The sequence below is a fragment of the Syngnathus floridae genome, chromosome 3 (assembly GCF_059516105.1).
Source record: "Syngnathus floridae isolate MCC-2025c chromosome 3, RoL_Sflo_1.0, whole genome shotgun sequence".
Lineage (NCBI taxonomy): Eukaryota > Metazoa > Chordata > Actinopteri > Syngnathiformes > Syngnathidae > Syngnathus > Syngnathus floridae.
In genome coordinates, this window is record NC_142415.1 from 5688195 (window position 1) to 5711722 (window position 23528).

A 23528-nucleotide genomic window follows, 5' to 3' on the forward strand; every position below is an offset into this window, starting at 1 on the left:
ATAGCTGCTTTCAAGTACTATTGGAAATTACGGAATTAATTTTCTTTGCATTAGGAAACTAATTCATTGGTAGGACAACAAATGCACGTTAAATGACAACAATAAAACAGCTTTCACTAGAGGTATATATTATATCGTATATATATATATATATATATATATATATATAAATATTTCTCAAAATGAAGAAAACATAATAAAGTCATGTAATTTTTGCTGGAAAGTTTTATTTTATTTGCAAATTGCAAGTGTAATTGTTATTTTTTTGTTAAAATGCAATTTAAACTTTCTGGAAATTTTCATTTCATTTTCAAATTGTATGTGTAATTGTTATTTTTTTGTTAAATTGTAATTTAAACTTTTTGTATCACTGGAATACTACATTACATTATTCCAGTAATTAAATAGAAAAGTTACAAACCTGCAACTATGGTAGGTGTTTCCCAACCTTTATTGAGCCAAGGCAGATTTTACAAAGAATATAGACCCATGGGCACACCACCAAACAAAACTGTCCCAAAAGCATGAAATTTAATATTGTTTAAGTTTTTTGTTTGTTTGTTTGTTTGTTTGTTTGTTTGTTTGTTTGTTTGTTTGTTTGTTTGTTTGTTTCGGCAAGTACATAAGCAACACACTTATTACAGCTTCATTTCGCATTGTGTTTTACATGACTTGTCAAAAAGGGAAACGGGTTGAAGCAATTCTGCATATCCAGTCCCAGCCTGATTACAACCAAGATTTCACTGCCAGACACACAATCTACATTACTACAGTACTACCTAACTATATACCACCATAACCATGAAAAAGGAGAAACAAAAAACCCCCCAAAATTTTACCAGTATAATATGGTTAGAATACAGCAATAACAAATAAACTGAGAGTTTGTATAACAAGTTTAAACAAAGTAAAACAGACATTTGACCAGGATAACAAATGGTTTGAATACATCAATGACTAGTTAACTGGAAGATTGATAAAAAATTATAGCAGTTTGATTTGAATACAGCAATGACAAGTTGATTGGGTTTTAACATATTTTAACAATTTGATTTGAATACAACTGTAACGATTTAATACATTTCAATAGAATTTGAGTCACAATCTCGCAGGCACCCCCGAGCACCGTCACTTATACCAGCCGGCACCCTCACCGACCGAACACAACTAATCGTCTCCCGCTCTGGCCTCCTGTAGCCCAACCACTTTCTTAGAGAATTTAGACATCTCATGGCGGAGCGTTGCCATCACCTCCCTGGCCTCTCTGCTCTCAGCCATCAGGTTGCTTTCCAAAGCTGGGCGCCAGACTTCATTCCTTTCAGTTTATTTTACAGGTGCAACCCCATGAAGGTCAACGTTGTGTGGAGAAGGTCTGGTCGATTGCACTGAGAACCTACTAAATTAGAAGATCTAAAACTTATGATACAGTTCAGAAGTGCCTGCTCCTGTCGCAAGGAGATCAACTCCCAGTGTGCCCTTATACACTCTGCAATTCAATATTCCACAATACCGCCTGTCCCCACGGGGGTCATGGGCGTGCTGGAGCCTATCCCAGCAGTCATCGGGCAGTAGGCAGAGGACACCAAGAACCGGTTGTCAGTCAATCGCAGGGCACACAGAGACGAACAACCATCCGCACTCGCACTCACACCTAGGGGCAATTTGGAGTGCTCAATCTGCTTACCAAGCATTTTTGGAATGTGGGAGGAAACCCACGCAGGCACGGGGAGAACATGCAAACTCTACACAGAGAGGTGTAATCGAACCCGCACCCTCCTAACTGTGAGGCGGACGTGCTAACCAGTGCCCCTACATTCCATAATATTATGTATGTAGTATTTTGGTATTAGCGTTGACAACTGTTGAAGAGTAACAACATTTGCACACTTCAGCAGCACAGGCACCAGCTATAATTTCTGTTCACTGGAAGCAAGTGTTAAAATATCAACAGTCCTCTGCGCCCAAGTCTCAGTTTGAATAGATTTTGTTTGTTAGGGGGCATATCAAGTATTTTTATTTTTCTTCTTCAAAGTAGAACTTCTGTAGGGTGCGTGTGCCCTTTGTTTTCATACTCACAGATAGAAAAAGACTGATTTCGACTGTTACACATTCACAAACATTTTCAATCACCATTGGCATACTCAGTATTGGTTCAAAAACAATGTTTTTGTTTTCAATATAGATTTCGACTCTATCACTATATGTTTTGTTGCTTCTACATCTGTCAACTTGTATTCATCGAGGTGGAGGTTTCATGACACATTTACAACAGAGTAAAACCTGGGCCTGTTTAGTTGAACAGAACGTTTATATATACTTGCAGGAATCAACTTATTCAGCTGTATGAATGGCAACAGGTGGGCACACTGGTTTACAGTACATTCTGCCATCAAATGGAAGAACATTTCATTGTTGCACCCGTCACTCCACGTCTAAATTGTATTTTGAAATCAAAAATGAATTTTCTGACAAATTAACTGAAATGAAGAAGTTTCTCACTGCATCAGTAGGATGATCTCGGGTAAATAGGTAGTAAATCTTGACATTTTAGTCTTAATGGGCACAAACACAGAACATGTCGACATAACATGATATATTAAATTATAAAGGTAAGGGTAAACCTTGATCAACCTCGACAGAAGCATTATTTATGAACAACGTGCTTTATATGTGAGTGTAACTTGCAGTTTTGTAAAAGTGCACTGCATTATACTCATACAGTGCTGTCTCATACCCAGGTATTATGAGTTAGTGAGCACTCTAGACAATCCAAAGTGAAACGAAACAGGAGTTGTTTCAACAATTGTGTCTAACAGAAGAAATACGACTCAGCCAAAGAGGCATTGCAATGCAAGTATCTCTTGCGGTTCTCAGTCGCAGTTTAGCAATAGCTATAGCCAAGGCTATAGAGATGTGGGTGACTCATCTTGCTACCTTTCTTACTCTTTGGCTGCACCAGGCGAAAGGCTGCAGCAGGAGCATCAGCACAGCCTGGGTACAAGTTCTCAACTACAAGCATCCAATTCAGACTTTGTCTTCTCCTCCAGGGAAATATATATATAGAATAGTAAAAAATGTTGACCATTCTCTAGTCAAGTTACGAAAAATAACTTTACAGAGGACGTGCCGTAAAGGTAAGCGCTGCATGTTTATGGGTAATTTTTCCCTTCACGGTTGTTTCATTTTCTTGCGTACGATGCTCGGGTTCGCACGAACTCCATCCTCTCTTTTACACACCGCGACAGAATAATTCTTTTCGGAAACCGTATGTCTATGACTTTATCTAAGTACAAAAGTTGAATTTGGCACGTGCGGATTTTTTTTCTTTTAGAATTCATCCATAATGTACAATGTAATATTACGTTTATATTATACTTATGTTTATGTATTTATATTTATTAGCCATATTATTATTATTATTATTATTATTATTATTATTATTATTATTATTATTATTATTATCTGTATTAGGCTAATTAAATATTAACTGAGTTAAAATATTTAAATATTTAAAAATCAAAACTTGATGGCTTCAGCAAAAACTTGGGTAAAGGAAAACAAGAAGCGGTACAATGTTAGGTTTACATGACATTCGTAAAACGTAACTTAAAGGCAAAGTGAGTCGTTACGATGATGTTATGATGGTGATAAGTCAAGTCAAGTCAAGTTTATTTGTATAGCCCTAAATCACAAGCCGTCTCAAAGGGCTTCACATAGACAAACCAAGCAAACCAAACCAAACCAAACCAAACCAAACCAAACCAAAACAAAACAAAACAAAACAAAACAAAACAAAACAAAACAAAACAAAACAAAACAAAAACAAGTCGGCCTATTCACGACTGGGGCAATTTTCCAGCAAGATACACTTTCCGGTAATGGTGATGTTTGATACTAATTAGACATGTCAGGATGATCATTGCTGTTTGTTGTTCTTGCATTGATTGTCTTGCAGCTTCACAACAGATAGACGGTCATTGATTCCCTTGAGGCAGAGAAGTCGCGCTTTACTACAGTACACAGGCTCTGAAATCACTAGTGTCACTAGATGGCGATCTTGAGCAAGACTGGCAGGCTGCGTCTTTCAGGTGGCATCTGTTTTTCCACCACTTGGCCTTTGAGTTCCGAGAAGGTTATATTCCCTGTGTCAAATAAATTGAACATTCTCAATATTTCCTCTCAGTGAGCTGAGACCCTGAGGAAAACATCCCGAGAGTAGTAAATAACACTGCGAGTGACAAAGCCTTGCGAGTACTTGACAGAAATCCCATTCAATTTCTGTTTTCTTTTCTTCCTCATCTTACAAATTCCATTTAGTGAGAAGCTCTGGTGAGTGTACTCTGCAGTATGTCAGAAACATTTGTCACAAATGTGCCCTTGCAATAACAGTAATGCAGTGTTTGACGACTCGGTTGCTCTTACTTTAATTAAATGTTATTCTTTTTTTAAGATGACGCTGCAGGAGTGGTTTGGTTTGCTGCTGTTGGTTGTAGTGGTGAAGCCACAGTTCATCTCACGGCTCAGTCCAGGAACACTATTGCCAGGAGTGTGTCTATAATACATTCGCACAACAATGTAATTCATATAAAATTCTATTGAATTCACTATGTTAGTAGTAAACACAAAGAATACTCAACGTTTGTTTACTTCTTCACTTTGCAGCAGGTGTAGTTTCAGGTTAAAAGAAGAGCATCATAGTGACCATCAACAATAATGTGTGCAAGGCAAATATTTTAGAAGGTAAAGACTACACTGCTCTTAATCCCGTTGTGCAATGCTGTAACACTTGCATTCAAAACAATAAAACTCCAGTGTCACTATTTGCATCATCTGTAGCTGTCAGTTAAGGTGGAGTGCTCTACTGTTTTCCCATTTTCCTTTGTATCAGTAGTTTCACCTAATACTGACAGATAGTTACAGGCCCTATAGATCAGGAGTTTCACTTAACACTTGTGATAGTTCCATACTGTAATTTATGAACTGAGTGAGGGTCATCAGGAATATGAATGACCCACCAAAATTTCTCGCTCAGGTTGAGTGTGTAATTTATTGGTTATATTTATTGTGAACTTGTTTTAACCGTTTCATAATATGCCTGTTATAATCTTAGAAATTGCTTCTAGAGTTAATGTAGATTTTGAATGAAACAATTTAAGATTAGAAAAGAATATTGTTATGGAGATCAACAAGCTTCCAGAAAATTGATTATACACGTTCAAATTTGTCTTTTCCCAGCAAAAATGTTATTGCACGACGCTTGTCTATTAAATGAGCCAATTAATTATTGTACAAGTATATGTGCTAAAACCAGAGGGTGATCATAATATTTAAAAGTGTGACTTGACATTCCCAAGTAGAGGGTTACAGTGAAAAAAATGACAATTGCGTTTATTTGTTGGTTTTGTACATGTTGGTAATATTTGTAAGTCAGCATTTTGACCTGTGACGAAGCACCCGCTATGTTTCCAGTCTGCTGAATCCTTTCAACTCGGAAGCCTCCATGTTCTGTCAAATCAATATATGTAATCAGTGTTGAAAAATGGGCTAGCACTGGCTGTTGTTTCTCAAGGACATGTTATAGTATACCGTATAGATCTTTCAGTGACTCCAGCTAGCACTCTTTGCGTGAATTCATAATTAATTCATCTAGTTGTGTCCTCTGTTTGTGTTCAAGTGTTTGCATTTTTACTAATATCAGGGAAACAAAAATTTACAATTAGCTGGTCATGCAAGGTAAAGCGTTAAGAAGTCTGAGCCCCAACCCTTGTACTCGAGATGAAGGAAAGGCTGGACATCAGTCATGAAATTCAAATAGCACACAAGGTGAGGGTAAAAGGGAGAGACCATTAAGGGCAGCAGCCCAGCGGCTCTCTTATTCATTCTGATACAAAGACAAAGTGGTGTAAATAGAAAGGCAACATGAAAGACTCTTGAGTGCTTCTTGCCTTGTGGGCGCTCTGAGTGGACTGGAAAGAGGGTGATGGACTTGACACATGAATACGCACCCCGGGGCAATTGACATGCACAAGACAGGCTGTCATTCTGTGCTGTTACTTATCAAGAATAAATTCACAGCATTATAAGCTATCAAGGGTTCAAGGGTTGTTATGTGTTGTGTAAAGTGCAGCACTTGCAGGAGAAATGCTCTCAAAGTAAAACCAGGTGTGTTGGTGCGGCTAAGTTTAAGATTTCTTGGCAAGAAAAATCACGAGTTTGCCTTTTGCTTGATTTATTGTTATGGAAAGTTTGTGCAGTGACTTATGATGGGTTAACTTCCCACAAATCTTTTACTGCTTTGCACATCCTTCTGACCTGGTGATAGATAACCTTGCTAAGGATCCAGCATGCCATTCCAATGGGCAGATTATATAAATTTTGTATTATTTTATATTTTATATTATAAAATGTATAGAAGTAAATTTTGATCAGATAAAACAGAAATGGATGGTTTACCATTCAATCACGCTGCTTACACATCAAGACATTCTCACATCCTTTGGACAATTTAGCCTGGACTCAGAGTGCAAGACCAAGTGCGCAATTCTGATGTAATGGGAGTATTTATTTTTTACTGTCTAATTCCATGTCAAATTCAAGTGGCACACACACACGTACACGCACGCACGCGCGCACACACACGCACACACACTCACACACGCACACACTTACTTATGGTTGTCCATTGATTCGATGATGACCATCTTTTATTTGTGATTCTGCTGATGTTTGAACAGTCCGATTCTGGACCCACAGGTGTGGTTACAGACCAGGCATGTGAAGGAGGGGCTGGGGGGAGCAGGGGTGGCCTGGCGAGCGTACCTCTTCGTACGCTTTGCTGCACAATGTGTGCGCTGTTCCTCCATATGATCCACTCCCTGTGAGGAATGGGAGCGCCAGAGGTCTCGGCAGGAAGCGAGTTCCTCCAGTGAAGAGGGATTGATCTGGCATCTCTTCAGGGTGGTCTTCATTTGGTCTTTGAATCTTCTGGAGGCATCTCACATGGAAGGTCTCCAGGCTTCTCAGATGGCAGCTATAAATAGTCCATGCCTCACATCCATACAGTAGTGCAGTGATGCATACTGCTATGTAGACTAGCACTTTGGTGTGGAGTTTGAGGTTGCTGTTCACAAAAATCCTTCTCCTTCGGCGACCAAAAGATGCTGATGCTTGCTTGAGGCGGTTTTGGATCTCGTCATCCATTGAGCAGGTGTCAGACATTATGCTCCCCAGGTATTTGAAGGTGGGCACCGTGTGCAGCTGTTGCTCTTCAATTTCAATTTGTCTATCAACGATGGCCTTTCTTTGGCTTTCTCCATTTTGGTCCTCTATGTCAAGTCAAATTTATTTATATAGCCTTTAATCACAGACAAGTCTCAAAGGGCTTCAAAAGGCCAAAGTTGACAATTATTCTCACCATCCCCTGATCTTGACTCCCAGGAGGGCAAGAAAAAAGTCACAAAAGCCCAAGTGGGGAAAAATGAGAAACCTTGAGAAGGGACCACAGATGGGAGGATCCCCGTTCCAGGATGACCAGCCTGCAATGGATGCAGAGTGGGCAACGTTGAACACACTATATAAAACAATCCAAAGAAGAAGTAAAGTAGATGTCCATGGTCAAAAATGAAGAGCTGCAGGAAGATGCCCTCAGTTGTCATGGCAGTGTCTGCGAGGGGGTAATCCGCCTCAGATCTCGTCCCGATTGGTTTATGTGGAATCCAGACAGCCATTTTCAGTTTGGGTGTCACTTAACACAGAGGATAAACTGCAGCCGAATCAGCCAGTATAGGTTAATTCAAGGCCATGGTATAAAAATGTATTTTTAATCATGTCTTGAATGCTTCTGCTGAGGTAGCAGCTCTGATGTTTATGGGTAGGGCATTCCAAAACTCTGGCGCCGGAATCGAGAATGCTCTTGACCCTGCGGAGTTCTTTTTGGCCCTTGGGGTCACTAAAAGACCAGTGTTTTGCGAACGACAGTTTCGGGACAGAACGTAAGGTAGAACTAGGTCGACGAGATAGGAAGATGCTAAGCATTGTAATGTTTTAAAGGTTAGTAAGAGAAACTTGAAGTCACATCTTAAGTGGACCGGGAGCCAATGCAAGTTGGCTAGTATCAGGGTAATATGATCAAGTTTTCTCGTCCTTGTGAGCAGTCTTGCTGCAGCGTTTTGTACTAACTGTAGACTTTTAAAACTAGACTTAGGAAGACCAGAGAACAAAACATTACAGTAACAAAGGAGCAACGTAACAACATGTATAACAATTTCCGCATCACAGGTTGAAAGAATCGGATGAATCTTAGCAAAATTACGGAGGTGAAAAAAACGCAGTTCTAGTTATGTTCTAAATGTGTTTTTGAAAGGAGAGAGTTTGGTCAAATATAACACCAAGATTCGTTACAGTGTCACTTTGGATCATAGTACATTTATCTGCATTTACAGTGGTTTTCTTAAATAGGTGGTGATAACGAGCAGGACCAATTATCATCATCTTGGTTTTATCTGGATTAAGAAGTAGGAAATTGAGAGACATCTACTGTTTAATCTCAGCAAGACACGCCTCAAGGTTACAACAATGCCGCAGATTTGTCATTGCTAACGTCATATATACGTAATTGGGTTATCTGCATAACAATGAAAACTCATGTTATATGTATGTACAATGTGCCCAAGCGGAATCATATAAATACTAAACAGTATAGGTCCAAGTACCGATCCCTGTGGGACACCACATTTAACATTAATGAGCTCAGAGGTTATGTTGCCATGGACTACATGATGAGTCCTCTCTGAGAGATACGAACTAAACCAAGAAAGTGCTGACCCCAAAATACTAACATTAAGGCAAGCTAATAATATGTTGTGATCGGCAGTGTCGAAGGCAGCACTAAGATCGAGTAATAATAGTACAGATGAGGTGTTGGAGTCCATAGCTAAGAGATCATTGGTCATTTTAGCAAGAGCTGTCTCAGTAGTGGTTAGCTCTAAAACCAGACTGAAAAGGTTCAAATCAATTGTTAGCAACCATATAATCATTAAGTTGCTGCACTACAATTTTTTCAAGAATTTTCGCAATGAATGGAAGATTTGAAACTGGCTTATAATTACTGAGTTTTGGTCGCTTAAGTACATAATGGTTGAATAATAGCGGTCTTAAAGACTGTTGGCACACTGCCCGAGGAGACGGAGAGATTATTTATATTTAAGATGGACGATCCTAAGATCTGAAATAGTTCTCTAAAGAGTTTGCCTTGAAGTGGGTGGAGTAAGTAAGTTGTGTTTTTAGCAGCGCTAACCAATTGTGTAAGGCAGGGGTCACCAACACAGTGCCCGCGGGCACCAGAACGCCCGTGAGGACCATGTGAGTCTTCCGCAGGGCTGTTCTAAAATTAGCTCAAATAGCGGCACTTATCAGTGAGCTGCATCTATTTATTTTATTTTATTTTATTTTATTTTTGTTATTCTTGTTCAAATCACACATGTGAACTGGAAATGACAATAAATAATAACACACAGTTAAGCTAAATTGAGCAAATTGGCTATTTCAGAAGTGTGTGTCAAACTGGTAGCCCTTTGCCTTAATCAGTACTCAGGAAGTAGCCGTCAGTTTAAGAAAGGTTGGTGACCCCTGGTGTAAGGCTTTCAAGGGATACGTTTTTAAAATCTGAGCGGGTTATTACTTGATTGTCAGCCTAATTTAGGTCTCGACCTGGTGTTTGGAACTGTCACCGTAATCTCATCCCTAATGGATTGAATCTTTCGAGCAAAAAATCTCATGAAATCGGCGGCTGAGTGGGGGTAGCTATCGAAGGTCAGCTGCTGTTGCGTTAACTTTGCTATCGTATCGAATGAGTATTTTGGATTGTTTTTATTGAGACCGGTAATTTGAGAGAAATAATTAGCTTTATCTGAAATGAGCACTTCTCTGTATTTCAGCAGGCTGTCACACAATGCCTGACTGAAGACCTCAAGTTTAGTTACACGCCATTTGCGCTCAAGCTTCCCGCATAATTGTTTAAGTGTACGAGTTTCAGCCGTGAACCACGGAGTAAGCCTCCTAGGACGAATTCTAAGACGTAAAGGCGCTACTGAATCGTGGGCATTTAAGAGCGCCACGTTGAAGTAATTTGTGATATTATTGATTGAGATGTGAAAAGTACCCATATGAATGAGTGGTTGGAATTGTCCGGCAAAATTTCCAGCTTCCAAGGTAGTGTCCAAGGTGTGTCAGAGTCAGGTTAGCAGCTGTGTAAAAGGGGGCAGGGCTCTGTGTTGAAATGTAAAAGGCAAAGTATTGTATATGTCACACCAGACAGGAGCGCAGACGTTGGCATGATTCTCATCATCGGTTTGCGGTAAGCCGAGTCAGCTATGTAAATGATTGGCTTCAGTGTGTTCTGGGTTTGGTGAGTACTCTCTCTATAAGGCACACTAATAAATAGCTCGACTTTTACACCTCTGATGAGACTGATTTATGGCAACTAAAAGGAGCTACAGATTCACTTTAACAAAGACCATTTAATCTCACTGTGGAGCATCAGTGACGTCCCCGTCTCTTTATCACTGGCTCTGCAGCTCTCCTCAAGCTGTTCTATTTGCCAGTTGGTATAAGTGCTGCCATTTTGGCTGCCACACACACCCACTGTGTTAACTGTTACATGTTTATTTTTCTGTGTGTGTCCACTGTAACACTAAACCACACGGGCCCATAAATCCATACATCCATCCGTCCGTCCGTCCGTCCGTCCGTCCATCCATCCATCCATCCATCCATCCATCCATCCATCCATCCATCCATCCATCCATCCATCCATCCATCCCCACGGGGGTCACGGGCAAGCTGGAGCCTATCCCAGCAGTCATCGGGCAGTTGGCGGGGGACACCCTGAACCGGTTGCCAGCCAATCGCAGGGCACACAGAAACAAACAACCATCCGCACTTGCACTCACACCTAGGGGCAATTTGGAGTGCTCAATCAGCCTACCAAGCATGTTTTTGGGATGTGGGAGGAAACCGGAGTGCCCGGAGAAAACCCACGCAGGCACGGGGAGAACATGCTAACTCCACAAAGGGAGGGCCGGAGGTGGAATCGAACCCGCACCCTCCTAACTGTGAGGCGGACGTGCTAACCAATACGCCACCTGCCCCATAAATCGACTTTATTAGAAAAATAAATAGGAGAATATGTTCTTCATTTATTTTAAAGTATTTTTTCTTCCAATGAAACTATTTTGGGGACGCAGTCTTGATTCTTGTGTGGTCTTGTAATTCCTGCTTCCTGGTGGGGTACAGCGATTTGGGCAGACACAGATACTAGTCAGCCCTATGCACCTCAGTTAAGTTCTTCTAAAAACACCAAAGAAAACAATAAAATGTGTTGAAATGCAGTTGTTTAAAATGTAATGGCCACACACTATATTATCATATATTCTGTTACAACATCTACCTTGGGAGTCAAATCAAACACCATTACCTCAGATGCTGGTGCAAGACAAGAAAGCTGTTGCGGTTAAACACTTTGTTACTTTTTTGACGTAATTGGCTTCAGACTATAACCTTGTGTGTTCTTCAGCGGTAAAAACACAAATTAAAACGAAGCACAAAATGATGTGAGATCATGAAATGTTTGCTAAATAGTGACCTTCTCGTCTCAAAGTCAGGTGTTAAGTGACTTTTTCTCCTTGGAGAAGTCCTTCAGATGGAGCTATCTACTTTGTAAACCAGCTTTGACAGGTTCCCTTATAGAACACCCTAAGAGTTGGAAGGATTATAGTGGATTATACTAAATCGAGTAGAGCACAGCATGACATGCTCATTGTAAACCGATTCCCTTCCTGTTCTGTTCGAAAGGGCCAGTAACTGACCAAGCAGTCACAGCTGCCAACACATCTAAAAAAGATACATTTTGTTCTTTACGTTAGGGCTTTCCAACCGAGTACACGGAACATTTAGTACATTTACAGTCCATAATTGCTGGTGTCCAGCGGAATCATTGTACCCCCAAAATCATCACTTTTCAGGAGACTGCAAAAATGGCATATTGGTTTTTCAACACTTTTGATTGGTCAATAATTTGTAGCATACTTGTTTGAACTGGTGAGCAGTGCAAATATTCAAGAAAAGTAAAAGTCTTTATATATAAAAGAACAGCACAGAACGTGGCCGCTCTGACAATGTGTCACTGAGCAGCTAGATCTTAAATACTGAGAAACGTCAGGCTGCTTATCTTCATAGAGTCACGGGCGTGCTGGAGCTTTTACTAGCAATCTCCAGGTGGTAGGCGGGGTATATCCTGAATTGGTGGCCAGCCAATCGCAGGGCAAGCGTTGACAAACAACTATTTCCACTCATTAAAGGTGACAAAGTTCAGATCCATTCATCACCCAACATAGAATCCTTCACAACACCTTGATGTGCGATAGGACAAAGATGACCTTCTAATGACGAAAAGTGCTGATTTGTGTGCTGCGGAGGAACAGAAGCACCTGCATGCACTTGGATATGATTTCATAAGCAATTATCTAAGGCAACTTCAGAGACCAATTTTTCTGTGTTTTTGCTTTAATGTTAGCAGCAGAGTGACAGCAAAATACTGATTATGAATGACATTCCACTGAGATTGTAAATACTTGTGACCTATGATACTCTTCAGGCAGTTAATAATGAAAAACATGAATTTATCAAAGATTTTCTGTCAGTTGTTGGATTACTTTTCCTTTTGAGAAGCTGTTCTTGAGAAACATACTGAGCTTGAAATAAATTGCAATTTAATGTGATGACATTTTTCTATTTCTGTTATAATTTTTTCCTGTATATGTTGCAAATCAAATATTGTACTTAAAATATGGTATGTTGGAAACAGTAGTAGGCTTTCAGTAAGATGAAAACTTGCCTCTAGCAAGTACATCCGAGGAATGCTTTTAGCATTGTTGCAAAGGCTTTCTCACATGGAAAAAATAAACCTAGCTCTGTTTCGCATAGCCCCTCACACAAACAGTAGCACACCAAAGCCGTTTTGTTTAACTGTTTTGTTCAACAATTGCCATCTCTGTAAATTTCAATTATCATCCAGTTTATCTGAAGGAATGTTGAAAGGTCTTTTCCGCAGCGGTGTGTGACTTCTTACAAATAGTGCTGATATATCTTATAATGTCCGCCAGCACACTCTGGGGGATAACAGCACTCACCGACAGCCTCTTGGCTCAACCCGTCTTACCATCTGTCAATACACTCAGTGGATCTGACTAGTATGAGAGCAAGTGAGCTTTAACGCATGATTCTGGGAGGGTGGGCAGGCAGAGCTGTGAGGATTTATCACCTTAGTTTTGATAACTTCGTTTTTCAGCTATAAAATACGGGTTTCAATTCCATTTTCTCAATAACAAAATGCGACTATGACAAAATCCTGGGCTAAGCTACTTTTTAGTTACAAGTTACATATCACTCAAATTCGCAAAGACTTATGTTTGGGCAACTTTCAGTGTGGTGGCTTGAGCAGCAACTACAGTAAATGTAGCAATTGAGAATCTCTAGTTACAATCAATTATTCTGATTTAACATCTCATAGTCACTCAATTTTATGGTATTTTATGGTATTATTGATATTTGTTCTGAAGCTGTTTAAGTCCTTTGCTAACAGACAATGAAGGAAATGAAAGGTGTCAAATTTTGCTGCTCACTCAAGTGAAATAAAAGCATCCAGTCTTATGCCATTAACAATAAGCCTGTATAATGTAAAACATGTATATGGTGCTAATTTGCTCTTTGAGGTATTCAAGTCATAGTAGAGCAGTGGGGAAGCACTTGCGACGGACTTGAAATAGCCATAAAAGAGGCAAAAAAATAATTCTCTTGTTCTACACTCAGTATAGTAGGGGAGAAAGTGAAATGAAGTTTTCAAAGTTGTTCAGCCATTGCGCTGCTGTTTTTTTTTTAATGTGACTGATTGTGATGCACTCATTGAAATCAAGCAAGTGAACAAAAAGAGCAAAACACAAAAGTTAGAGAAATTGTAATAACAGGGCTTAAGACTGTGACCAAATCGGTCGCATTTTTGAGCTGTTCAGAATTTCATCTGATTGTGTGCATACGTTTGAATGTTCCTGCCAACACAGACATTGTATTTAGACATTGCCATCAGGACATCAGTATGTGTTCTATGCTGGCGCATTGGCCCATCGTCAGTAAACAAGCTGGATGCATGTGTATTACTAATCCAAATGGCTACTCCTCCCAAGTTAAAATAACTAACAGAGTTCCTGTGTTTGATTTTGGCTCCGGAACAACCAAAGCCTGTGGTTTCCTACAGACCAAAAGGGCTCAGTAGGGCTCCTTCTACAGCTTGATTGCATCCATCACTCTCATTGCCACTATTTAGTACCAAAGGGTTTGGGGGTCACTTGAATGAGGAGTAGGACGACCAGGGCTCCTGTTAGCCGTGTCAACAATTGAAGCATGTAACATGGCTTACTGTGACTGCATGTTCGCTGCCTCTTCTAGGAAAGTCAAACATTTGGTGTAAGTTGGAGTTACAATTACTGACCAAAATTTCCCAGCTGACCCTTACAATCCATTGGGGTTCCCCAAAAGTCAAAGTCAAAGTCAGCTTTATTGTCAATTTCTCCACATGCCAAAGACACACAAAGAAACCGAAATTTCGTTCCCCCCTATCCCACGGTGACAAGACATGGCTCACAACAGACAAACAAGAAAACAAGTATAACAAAAGCGTGCTGAATAAATAATGAATAAATAACACAACAATAAATAAATAAATAAGAGGAGCAGAAAAAAAAGGAGCAAGTGCGCGTACAGCAGACATTCCCAAAAATAGCGCAACAGTGCCACACGCTACGCAGAAGGAGGTAGCGAGTTCAGGGCCCTAACAGCCTGGAGAAAGAAGCTGTTGGCAAGTCTGGTGGTGCGGGAGCGCAGGCTCCTGTACCTCTTCCCAGAGGGCAGAAGGTCAAACAAAGAGTGAGCCGGGTGACTCACATCTCTGGCAATCAAGGTTGCCATCGCGGCTATTCAAGGATGAAACAAGCGGCAGTGGAGTAGAAGAGCTGTCTCTAAAACGAAAGGATCTTTTTGACTTTCATTCCAATTTCCTCTCTTGTTTTTGCAAAGCACTTTGGATCTCGCTGATTTGGGAGAATTTGTGACAGCTTTCCCAGGCACAGCATAATCTATACAAGTCTTGGTGCCTTTGCCAGCATACTCCTGTGATGACTGAAGTTTATATCATTTGTTGGGCATGGTACCAAGACATGTCTGAGTGCCAATGTGTGGATTACACTATAGTGAAAACAAAGGTCACCTTCTTTTGTAAAATGTGAAAACCAAAATATCTCTCAAACAAGGAAATGAAGCTAACTGACAGTGAAAATAAACAAAAAAACAAAACAAAAAATTAAATATAATGTAAGTGGTGCATAGTGAAACAGAAGGAAATAGGATTCAATTTATTGGCAGAAAGCTTTGATTTAGCATCATTTAGAATCTGACACAACCACAGTAAGGGTGGATGATGGATGGATGGATGGATGGATGGATGGATGGATGGATGGATGGATGGATGGATGGATGGATGGATGGATGGATGGATGGATTTGGGTGGATGGATTTGGGTGGATGGATAGATGCCAACTAAAACTGATTAAATATTTTGAAAAGAGTAACACATGCAATTTATGCTTTTCAGCTCATGAAGGATCACATTTAAAGAAATCTGCCCCAGAATCTGATTCTTTGTTTAGATTTATGATTATGTTTTTTTCATATGAAACAGTACCTGCTCTGAAGTCAAATTGTCACCACTGTAATTTTTATTCAATGTAATGTAAATGCTCTCAGCAACGTTTTAATAATCTTAACGGTCTTATAAGTGTGAAAATAAGCTAACCACAGTCAAAGTAATGCTAAGGCAAATTTTTCTCAACATTCTCATAACCATATTAGTGAATGAGGGTGCCATCACAGATGCACATTAGACATCTAATTCATGACCATGTCTAAAAGAAGAACTACTAATGTAATGTCTAAGGCTAAAATATCAAATGATTACCTTTGATTGCAAAAGTCAACAATTGGAATTAATTGCCAGAAAAAAACCCAAAGGACCCCATAAAAAGCAAAACATAAGTAAGCCGATTTAATGTCGCAAAACTCTGTCGCAAAAGTGACTTTTTTTCGTATTAGACTTCAATGGCATTTAAAAAATGGTTATCTTCCAAATTGTACAATATTTAGGGCTTTCGATTTTTAACATTTTATTTTAGTAACTTGCATGCAGTTGTTGTGTCATGTAACGTCGTATTTGAAATCAGTCAATCAAATTTTTATGTATATAAAGCGTACGTATTTAATAAATGCACAATTGTGTGATTGAGTTAATTTTTCTGGAAGGTGTAAACGTGCTCGTTTTTTTGCCACCGATTTTAGAGTTTGTGGCACCAGCACATTTCCCCTTGAAAAGCAGAGATTCACAGTATAGAATGTGTAGAATACATAATGAGCCTTGATGAACATCTTATATCCTATTCTTTGTTGAATCATGCATGTGTAATGAGAAGTGAAATGCCCCTTGAAAATAGCCTTGTTTGGTGTATGAGTTTGTTAAATACTACCAAGGTACTTTGTTTACACTATCTCTTATTATACACATTTGTTCTAACACTCCTCGCCAAGGAACATCAATTTTCACTCAGTTTTGATCTGGCTCTAATTTGCAAAGTTATTATTGCTGCAGGAAATTTCAAGTATTATTTTTAGGCACAGTCAAATTGTTCATGGATATATCGTGTACGTGGTCACAAAATCCATACGGTCAGATACAGACTAAATTGATCCTTAAATGCCCTGTGCTTAATCAGCACTGTACTTAGGCCTTTAATCAATATCAAAGTGGGTGGAAGGTCCAGCCTGCCTGACAAATTACAGCGGGTAACTTATGTGAGTTGCGCAAAGGCTTTAGAAATAGCTCACAGGCTACAGCACCTTGACTGCCTGACAGAATTCACTCATGAATTACGCAGCTGACATAGCGGGTCTCTCGGGAGAAAAGTGCCGACTGAGGTGTCGAGAGTTTGCATCAGTTGTTTGTTCTTAAAGAACTTCAGAAAAGCTCAATGTCTTTGCCTCCTTATGTGTGACTGCTCTTTAAGACATAAATGCCATTCAAATCAGGCATGTGGCTTCAGATTTAAATAAAATGGCCTGACAAAGAAAGCAGGACTTTTGATGCGATGAACCGTACCGGTTTCACACTCTTATGTCCTGACTTTCTTCCAGAGATTTCATCACTTTAATGAAGTTTTGAATGTCATTAGAGTTTTGGTGCGAACTGCAGTGACGAGATGCACCCTGTTTGATCATCCTACTGCCTGTCGTTGCTCACTTCAGCCCCCTGTGTTTACCTTCCGCAATAGAATTTGGTCGCACTATCAGCGAGTAAGCAAGGAAAATGGGGCACCCATTGTTTCAGAAACCAGTCAGGCCACATCAACTATTTATGCTCTGCAGACGGCAACCCAATTCAAGATTTGTTTGAAAGGGAAAGTAACCCGCAGTCATTAGTTGGTTTGTACTCATTACGCAGCATTGTCCATGCCGTATGTGCGCCATTCATTAACACTGCAAAATTTTGGAAAGCGTGGTGGATTTTAAGTAATGCGCTAACCTCAATAAAACATCAGGCCAGGAAAATCAGGACAATCATGAAAATTCTCTGCTTCCTACTCATAGTGGACAGATTTGGTGGAATGAGATGGAAAATGTAATAGTTTCTTTTAGGTTGCGATTGTCATAAATTTTTTCATGTAGAAAGTCAACGAATAAGAAGAGATGTATGGCTATTTTACAAAACTTTATTTATTTATTTTTTTTTTGGGGGGGGGGGTAAAACAATGCTTTAATGATAATGTCGATTTGAGCAGAATAATGTTCCATCCAGGAGTTGTCATTGTGGGGGTCTACGTGTAGCTCAGCTTCCCACAGCCTACTGTTTTTCCTTAGCCCATAAACTAGATTATGAACCACATTCAAAGGATTCATCCTGGACCTTTGAATGGTTTGCAGGCAGAGAAAGAACAGTGGAAGAAGCTCTCACAACCTTAAGTGCCCCATTTTTTAGGTAGAACATGACATGATCGGTGATTCTTATGGTGAGCTCTTATTTTGGGGCAGCCATCAGTTTGTGTGTCTTGTGGCAGTTGATGTCAACACGAGGGTCTTTACCATTATTAGTGCACGGTGGTGCACTGGTTACCACGTCCGCCTCACAATTCAGACGCTTTTGGTTTGATTCTACCTCCCATCGTCCCTGTGTGGAGTTTGCATGTTCCCCGTGCCTGCTTGGGTTTTCTGTGGGTACTCTGGTTTCCTCCCACATCCCAAAAACATGCATGGTCGCCTGATTGGTTTTAGGTGGCATGATGCTACACACGTGATTCCGCAAAATAAATTGTTTGTGTTTTTCTTAGGCAGCCCCATGCGTTATTTTTTTCTTCCTTGTCACCGTAGATATGTTCATGTATTTTTTGGTGACCCTGTTTTGCAAATTTGATAAGCGCTAATAATTGAAAGCTATTGGCAGTGAAATGCAAGAACCCCTTAAGCAACAAAAGTACGACATCTTAATTGTAGAAGGGATTAAGCTGATCAATTTATTGACAGGCTCAATGACTATTAATTCCATCATTCCAGCCTCGGCTTGATTACCTGTCTTTGACTATTGATCCAGGTAAGATAAAAGGAAGTGAATGGGCAGGTCAGGCTGATTTCGAGGGTTGGTGCACAATGGAGGAAAAAACTCTTTTTTTACTGTATATGTGTCACTGCGGTTATGATTTACTAACTACTTTAATAACTTCTTGGACTTTAATAACTTCATGGACACTGCCTGATTGTAGAGTTTTGAATTATAAGGTCCACACACGAACAAACATATGACCAACATATTACTTCAAAATTCTGACTAGCTATATTAGGCATATGGACGATATAGGTAGTACAAGCGTTAGGTGCAGCATGGTGTCAAAGGATGGTTAGCAATCTTCTCTTGAAACTGTTACCAATTCCAAAATGCCCAGAGCTAAGCTTAAAACCACAGCCTACAGGCATAAATGTACTACAAAGACAGCACTGCCATATTATAGTAACTCTTTAAGTTTAGCTTAAAGCTGCACAAAATTTAACATGAGCAGTCAGTCTCCTTCAACTTCAACAACATTTGTGTTATCAAGATAAATACAAATTAAATAAAGTTTATTCACTTGATATAGGCTAGTCACTCCCCTTGTGATTGTGTTGACAAGCTATACCTGTTTGACAGAAGTGTTGGTTAATTTAGAATTTGCCTCTCCAAAGACTTGAAGTAGGGTAATATGTCTTTGATGAATCATTTGATATATTAATCAATTCTCTTGTATCTTTTGTGTCTGAAGCTAAAACACAATGTGTTCTCTGCTTGAGCATGATGACCTATTTTTTTAATAGCTTTAAAATATTGTTTGCTTCTGATTTTCTTTGCCTTTACCTGAACTCACTCACAGGAAACTTTGCATCATAATTTTGGGTCTACCAAAGAGCCCAGAGAGACAGCTTGCACTGTCAGCAAAATGGTGTTCTCCATCATTATGGAGCCACATAGAGCCCACGGGGGAGTGAACTGGTCAATGAAGCTTTCAGTTCCTTAATAAAGCTCTGAGTTTAGATGGCTTTGCTAGGCTCTGGCAGGTAGACATTTCATTAAGATCTTAGTGGCTCTTTGGTAGCACATTGTAGGAAAAACCTGGGGTTAGTATTGTTAATGAAACCGGGGTGGTGGTTTAACATTCATTAAAGGTTCGGGATCAGATTCAGCTAGTGCATGTTCTTATATTTATTTATTTATTTATTTATTTATTTATTTATTCATTTATTGTGTGTATATTGGGTTACCAGTTGGGACGACTACCTTTACATTACATTATGCCTCTTGCAATTTGATATTTGATGTGTTGGATATGTTTTAACATTAATGAGAAAAGGAACCGTACAAAATGCCAGTTCTGACCAAGCAAAACAGCTTGAAAAAGGGCATCCTGGTCACTTCCAAACGAAAATTATCTTGCATACTTGAATGAAGGGATAAAAATAAAGAATTATAAAATAAAAACATATTGCGTGGCACCTTTAAAATGAGTTAAACTACTATATCATATATATATATATATATCATTGGATTGTTTTCAAGGGAAAGAAGGGGAAATTCCATCACTTTACCACATTTTAACGGAAGATTAGGTAGCGCAGCTTAGCGGCCAATGTTAATATTTAAAACTTAATATACCATAACAATCAAACTGAACCAATTTTGGATTCATTTAATTGTATTGTTGTCATACACTTGACCATTTGCATTGGCTAATTATCACTTGTGACTAGACTTGAGTGTGGGTTCAAAGCTATGCCCATGACACAAGAAAGGGAGGACCATAAGAAGTCAAGCCGTAACATTCATAGATTGTTACAGCAAGTCATAACATATCACTTCATCTTCTATGCTCAGTTTGTCAGACTTCCCATTATTTTTCTTTTCTGTATTACCGCTCATGGGAGCAGTCAAACAGCTGTCGAGTGTCAGCACGAGTGGGAGCAGCCAGTGCATAGTATGTGAATTCATCACCTTCATGATTTTCTGGGGCTTTCATAGTGTCTACAAAAAATGGAGCAATGAGTGGGTGCTATCTCTTGTTCTGCTGTCAGATGTCACAGCTACTGTCAACAAGATCAGACATGTACATTATGAGTAAATTATTTGAAAGGTATTTGTTTTTTTATTTCCGATTGCATAGCCATGATATGGTACAGCTCCCTTTACTGATTAACAAACACTTTTATATAAAGTAGTGCAGTTGTTGCTTCTCACAGAGCTATATTTGCTATTTTGTATTGTCAGAAATGATCATGTGCCTGCAGTATAAAGTGAGATATGAGCTCACAAACAGTACCAGTGAGACGGTTTCTTTGAATTGCTTCTCATTGTTTCCGCCTAATTGACCATAAAGTGAATATGCAAATTAAAATTCTATACACACACACACACACACACACACACACACACACACACACACACACACACACACACACACACACACACACACACACACACACACACACACACACACACACACACACACACACACACACACACACACACAGACATACATTATCTTAGAATTATAAATGCATTAAATTACAAAAGTCCACAGGTATATAAGTATGGCTATACTGAAAACAAAACAATGAAGGAATCCCTCCTTTGGAACGATTTCGCCATTCACTATTCTCCGAAGACTGCAAATGTTACAAATGTGTCTGTAGGAATTCATTCATTGGTTATACCAGCCAGTTGTGGTTTCATAAAAAAAAAAAAAAAAAAAAAATGCACATTAATACCAACCTTGCCCAACAAACTCATAATTTAGGCAGGGACAAATCAAAGTCAACATTTAGTTGAGATCAATTTACTGTCTTCTTCAAGAGCATTTCCTTGCTTTTGTACAATCTCATAGTCTACTATACTTCATGCTCTGATTTGCTAATAGTCATTCGGCGTGATCAGTTCACCAACAGACAATGGCATTTCATTTCGCACACTGCCCATCAGGGTTTTCTTGTTCCCTGTGGAAATTTTTATTTGTTTGTGGAAGACAATGAGCCAAATGGCTTTATTTATTGTTGCTAAATCCTGGTAATTTCAGTTCAATATCAGCAGTGTTGAAAATAGTTGGATGGACATACTACACACACACACACACACACACACACACACACACACACACACACACACACACACACACACACACACCTGCACACACACACACACACACACACACACGCACACACACACACACACACACACACACCTGCACACACACACACACACACACACACACACACACACACACACACACACACACACACACACATTTCACCAACAAATAGAAACATTATTTAAAGCTATACAGTGGTCTAGAGATCTCATATGTATTTTATTGTTCCAGTTTCCCTGTAAGTTCTTTTCCCCCTCCTTTTAAATCCTAAATTTGTTAATGATTTGATTACTGCTGTCAGAATTTGTATTTGTCCCACCGTACCTACAAAAGGTTTTCTTAACTGATTTTAATGTTCTTCTTCCCAAAGGGTAGTGGAAGGAGGACAATGGGGGTTGGATGTGCCTCCCCCCAAATGTTGCTGTCGCTCAGACTGTTGAGTTTGATCTTTCTGGTGACCGCCCTGAACCCAGATGATCCCAACGTGTGCAGCCACTGGGAGAGGTTAGGTTCTTGAACTCAATCTACAATATACTGGACAAAATGAAATAATGTCACTTACAATAATGCAGTGAACTAATGGATCCCTGTTACAAATCAAGGCTGACAGTTTTGTCAGTAATCAAGCAAAAAAGGTTTACTCCTGAGGACAGACTGAGACTGTAAATTCAGAATGGCGTTAATGTGACCGCTTGAGTGACCTCACCACTCAGTGCTAGAGCGTGAAATCCCAGCGCCAGTTCTGATGAGGGTAACCCTGAGTTGAGTGAGTCAACTCAATCGTGTACCTTTTGGACCTGCCATTCCTAAATAATGCAACCGATTTTAGTATACCATCTTGAGGTTTGAAGTTCCTCTGTTTGTCCTGCTTATGACAGTTAACATGTTTTTTGGAATGTAAAAAAATACATTCTGGTCAAAATACCATATGAAGATTGAGTCTCCAAAGGTTTGCGCTGAGGTCTTGTAAGATTTGATATTTAAGATCCAACTTATCAATTGCTGTCTTACATTTGTCACGAAGTGTTCTAATGCAGGTTCTGCTTTTTACATTTGTTCCATTCAATAGAAATAAATGAACTATACATACATTGAAAGAAACATATATTTTTACTGCATGAAAATAAAGTCCATTAAAAATTCTTGAAAATGCTCAGAATACTACAGCCAGAGTCACATTTCAGGGGAATGCCACACATTATTATACAGGAGTGAAAAAAATCACATAATTTGATTGATGAATTTTGGTGACTTTCACACTGCAGCAATCTGCGGTTAATTTTCAGTAAAAACTCACAATTTGTGGTGCAGAAATCTGTGAATTAAACATGGCAACACTATTTTTTTTAGAGGAGAAAGGAGCTGTCACTGCTAAAGCCTACTAACGTTCTGCATGTACTCTTCCTCTAGTTACGCAGTGACCGTCCAAGAGTCTTATGCTCATCCTTTTGACCAGGTCTACTATACTCGCTGCACTGACATTCTCAACTGGTTCAAATGCACAAGACACAGGTAATAACATTTTGTGGAAGTCTTTACTTTTTCAGACTGTTGCAATGTGATTGATTATGTTGTCTATTAATTAGTCTATCTTACATGAATATGATTCAGGAATGTATACAGGAAATGTTTGTGATGTGTAACCTTTCAAATAAGAAAATATTGACTTCTGCTTAGTGTAAAAATGTAAATCAGGAATACATCCTATCTCAT

General features: G+C 39.3%; 1 protein-coding gene across 2 annotated transcripts in view; it reads left to right on the forward strand.

The window, feature by feature from the left end:
- Window positions 1-2964: 2964 nt before the first annotated feature.
- Window positions 2965-23528, forward strand: part of LOC148400167 (multiple epidermal growth factor-like domains protein 11) — a 125399-nt gene continuing 104835 nt past the window's right edge. For both annotated transcript variants that reach the window (XM_088372289.1, XM_088372290.1), the window contains exons 1-3: window positions 2965-3134; window positions 22186-22319; window positions 23226-23327. In XM_088372289.1, the coding sequence (XP_088228415.1) occupies window positions 22204-22319; window positions 23226-23327 (218 nt within the window). In that variant the 5' untranslated portion in view covers window positions 2965-3134; window positions 22186-22203. The remainder of the gene's footprint in view (window positions 3135-22185; window positions 22320-23225; window positions 23328-23528) is intronic.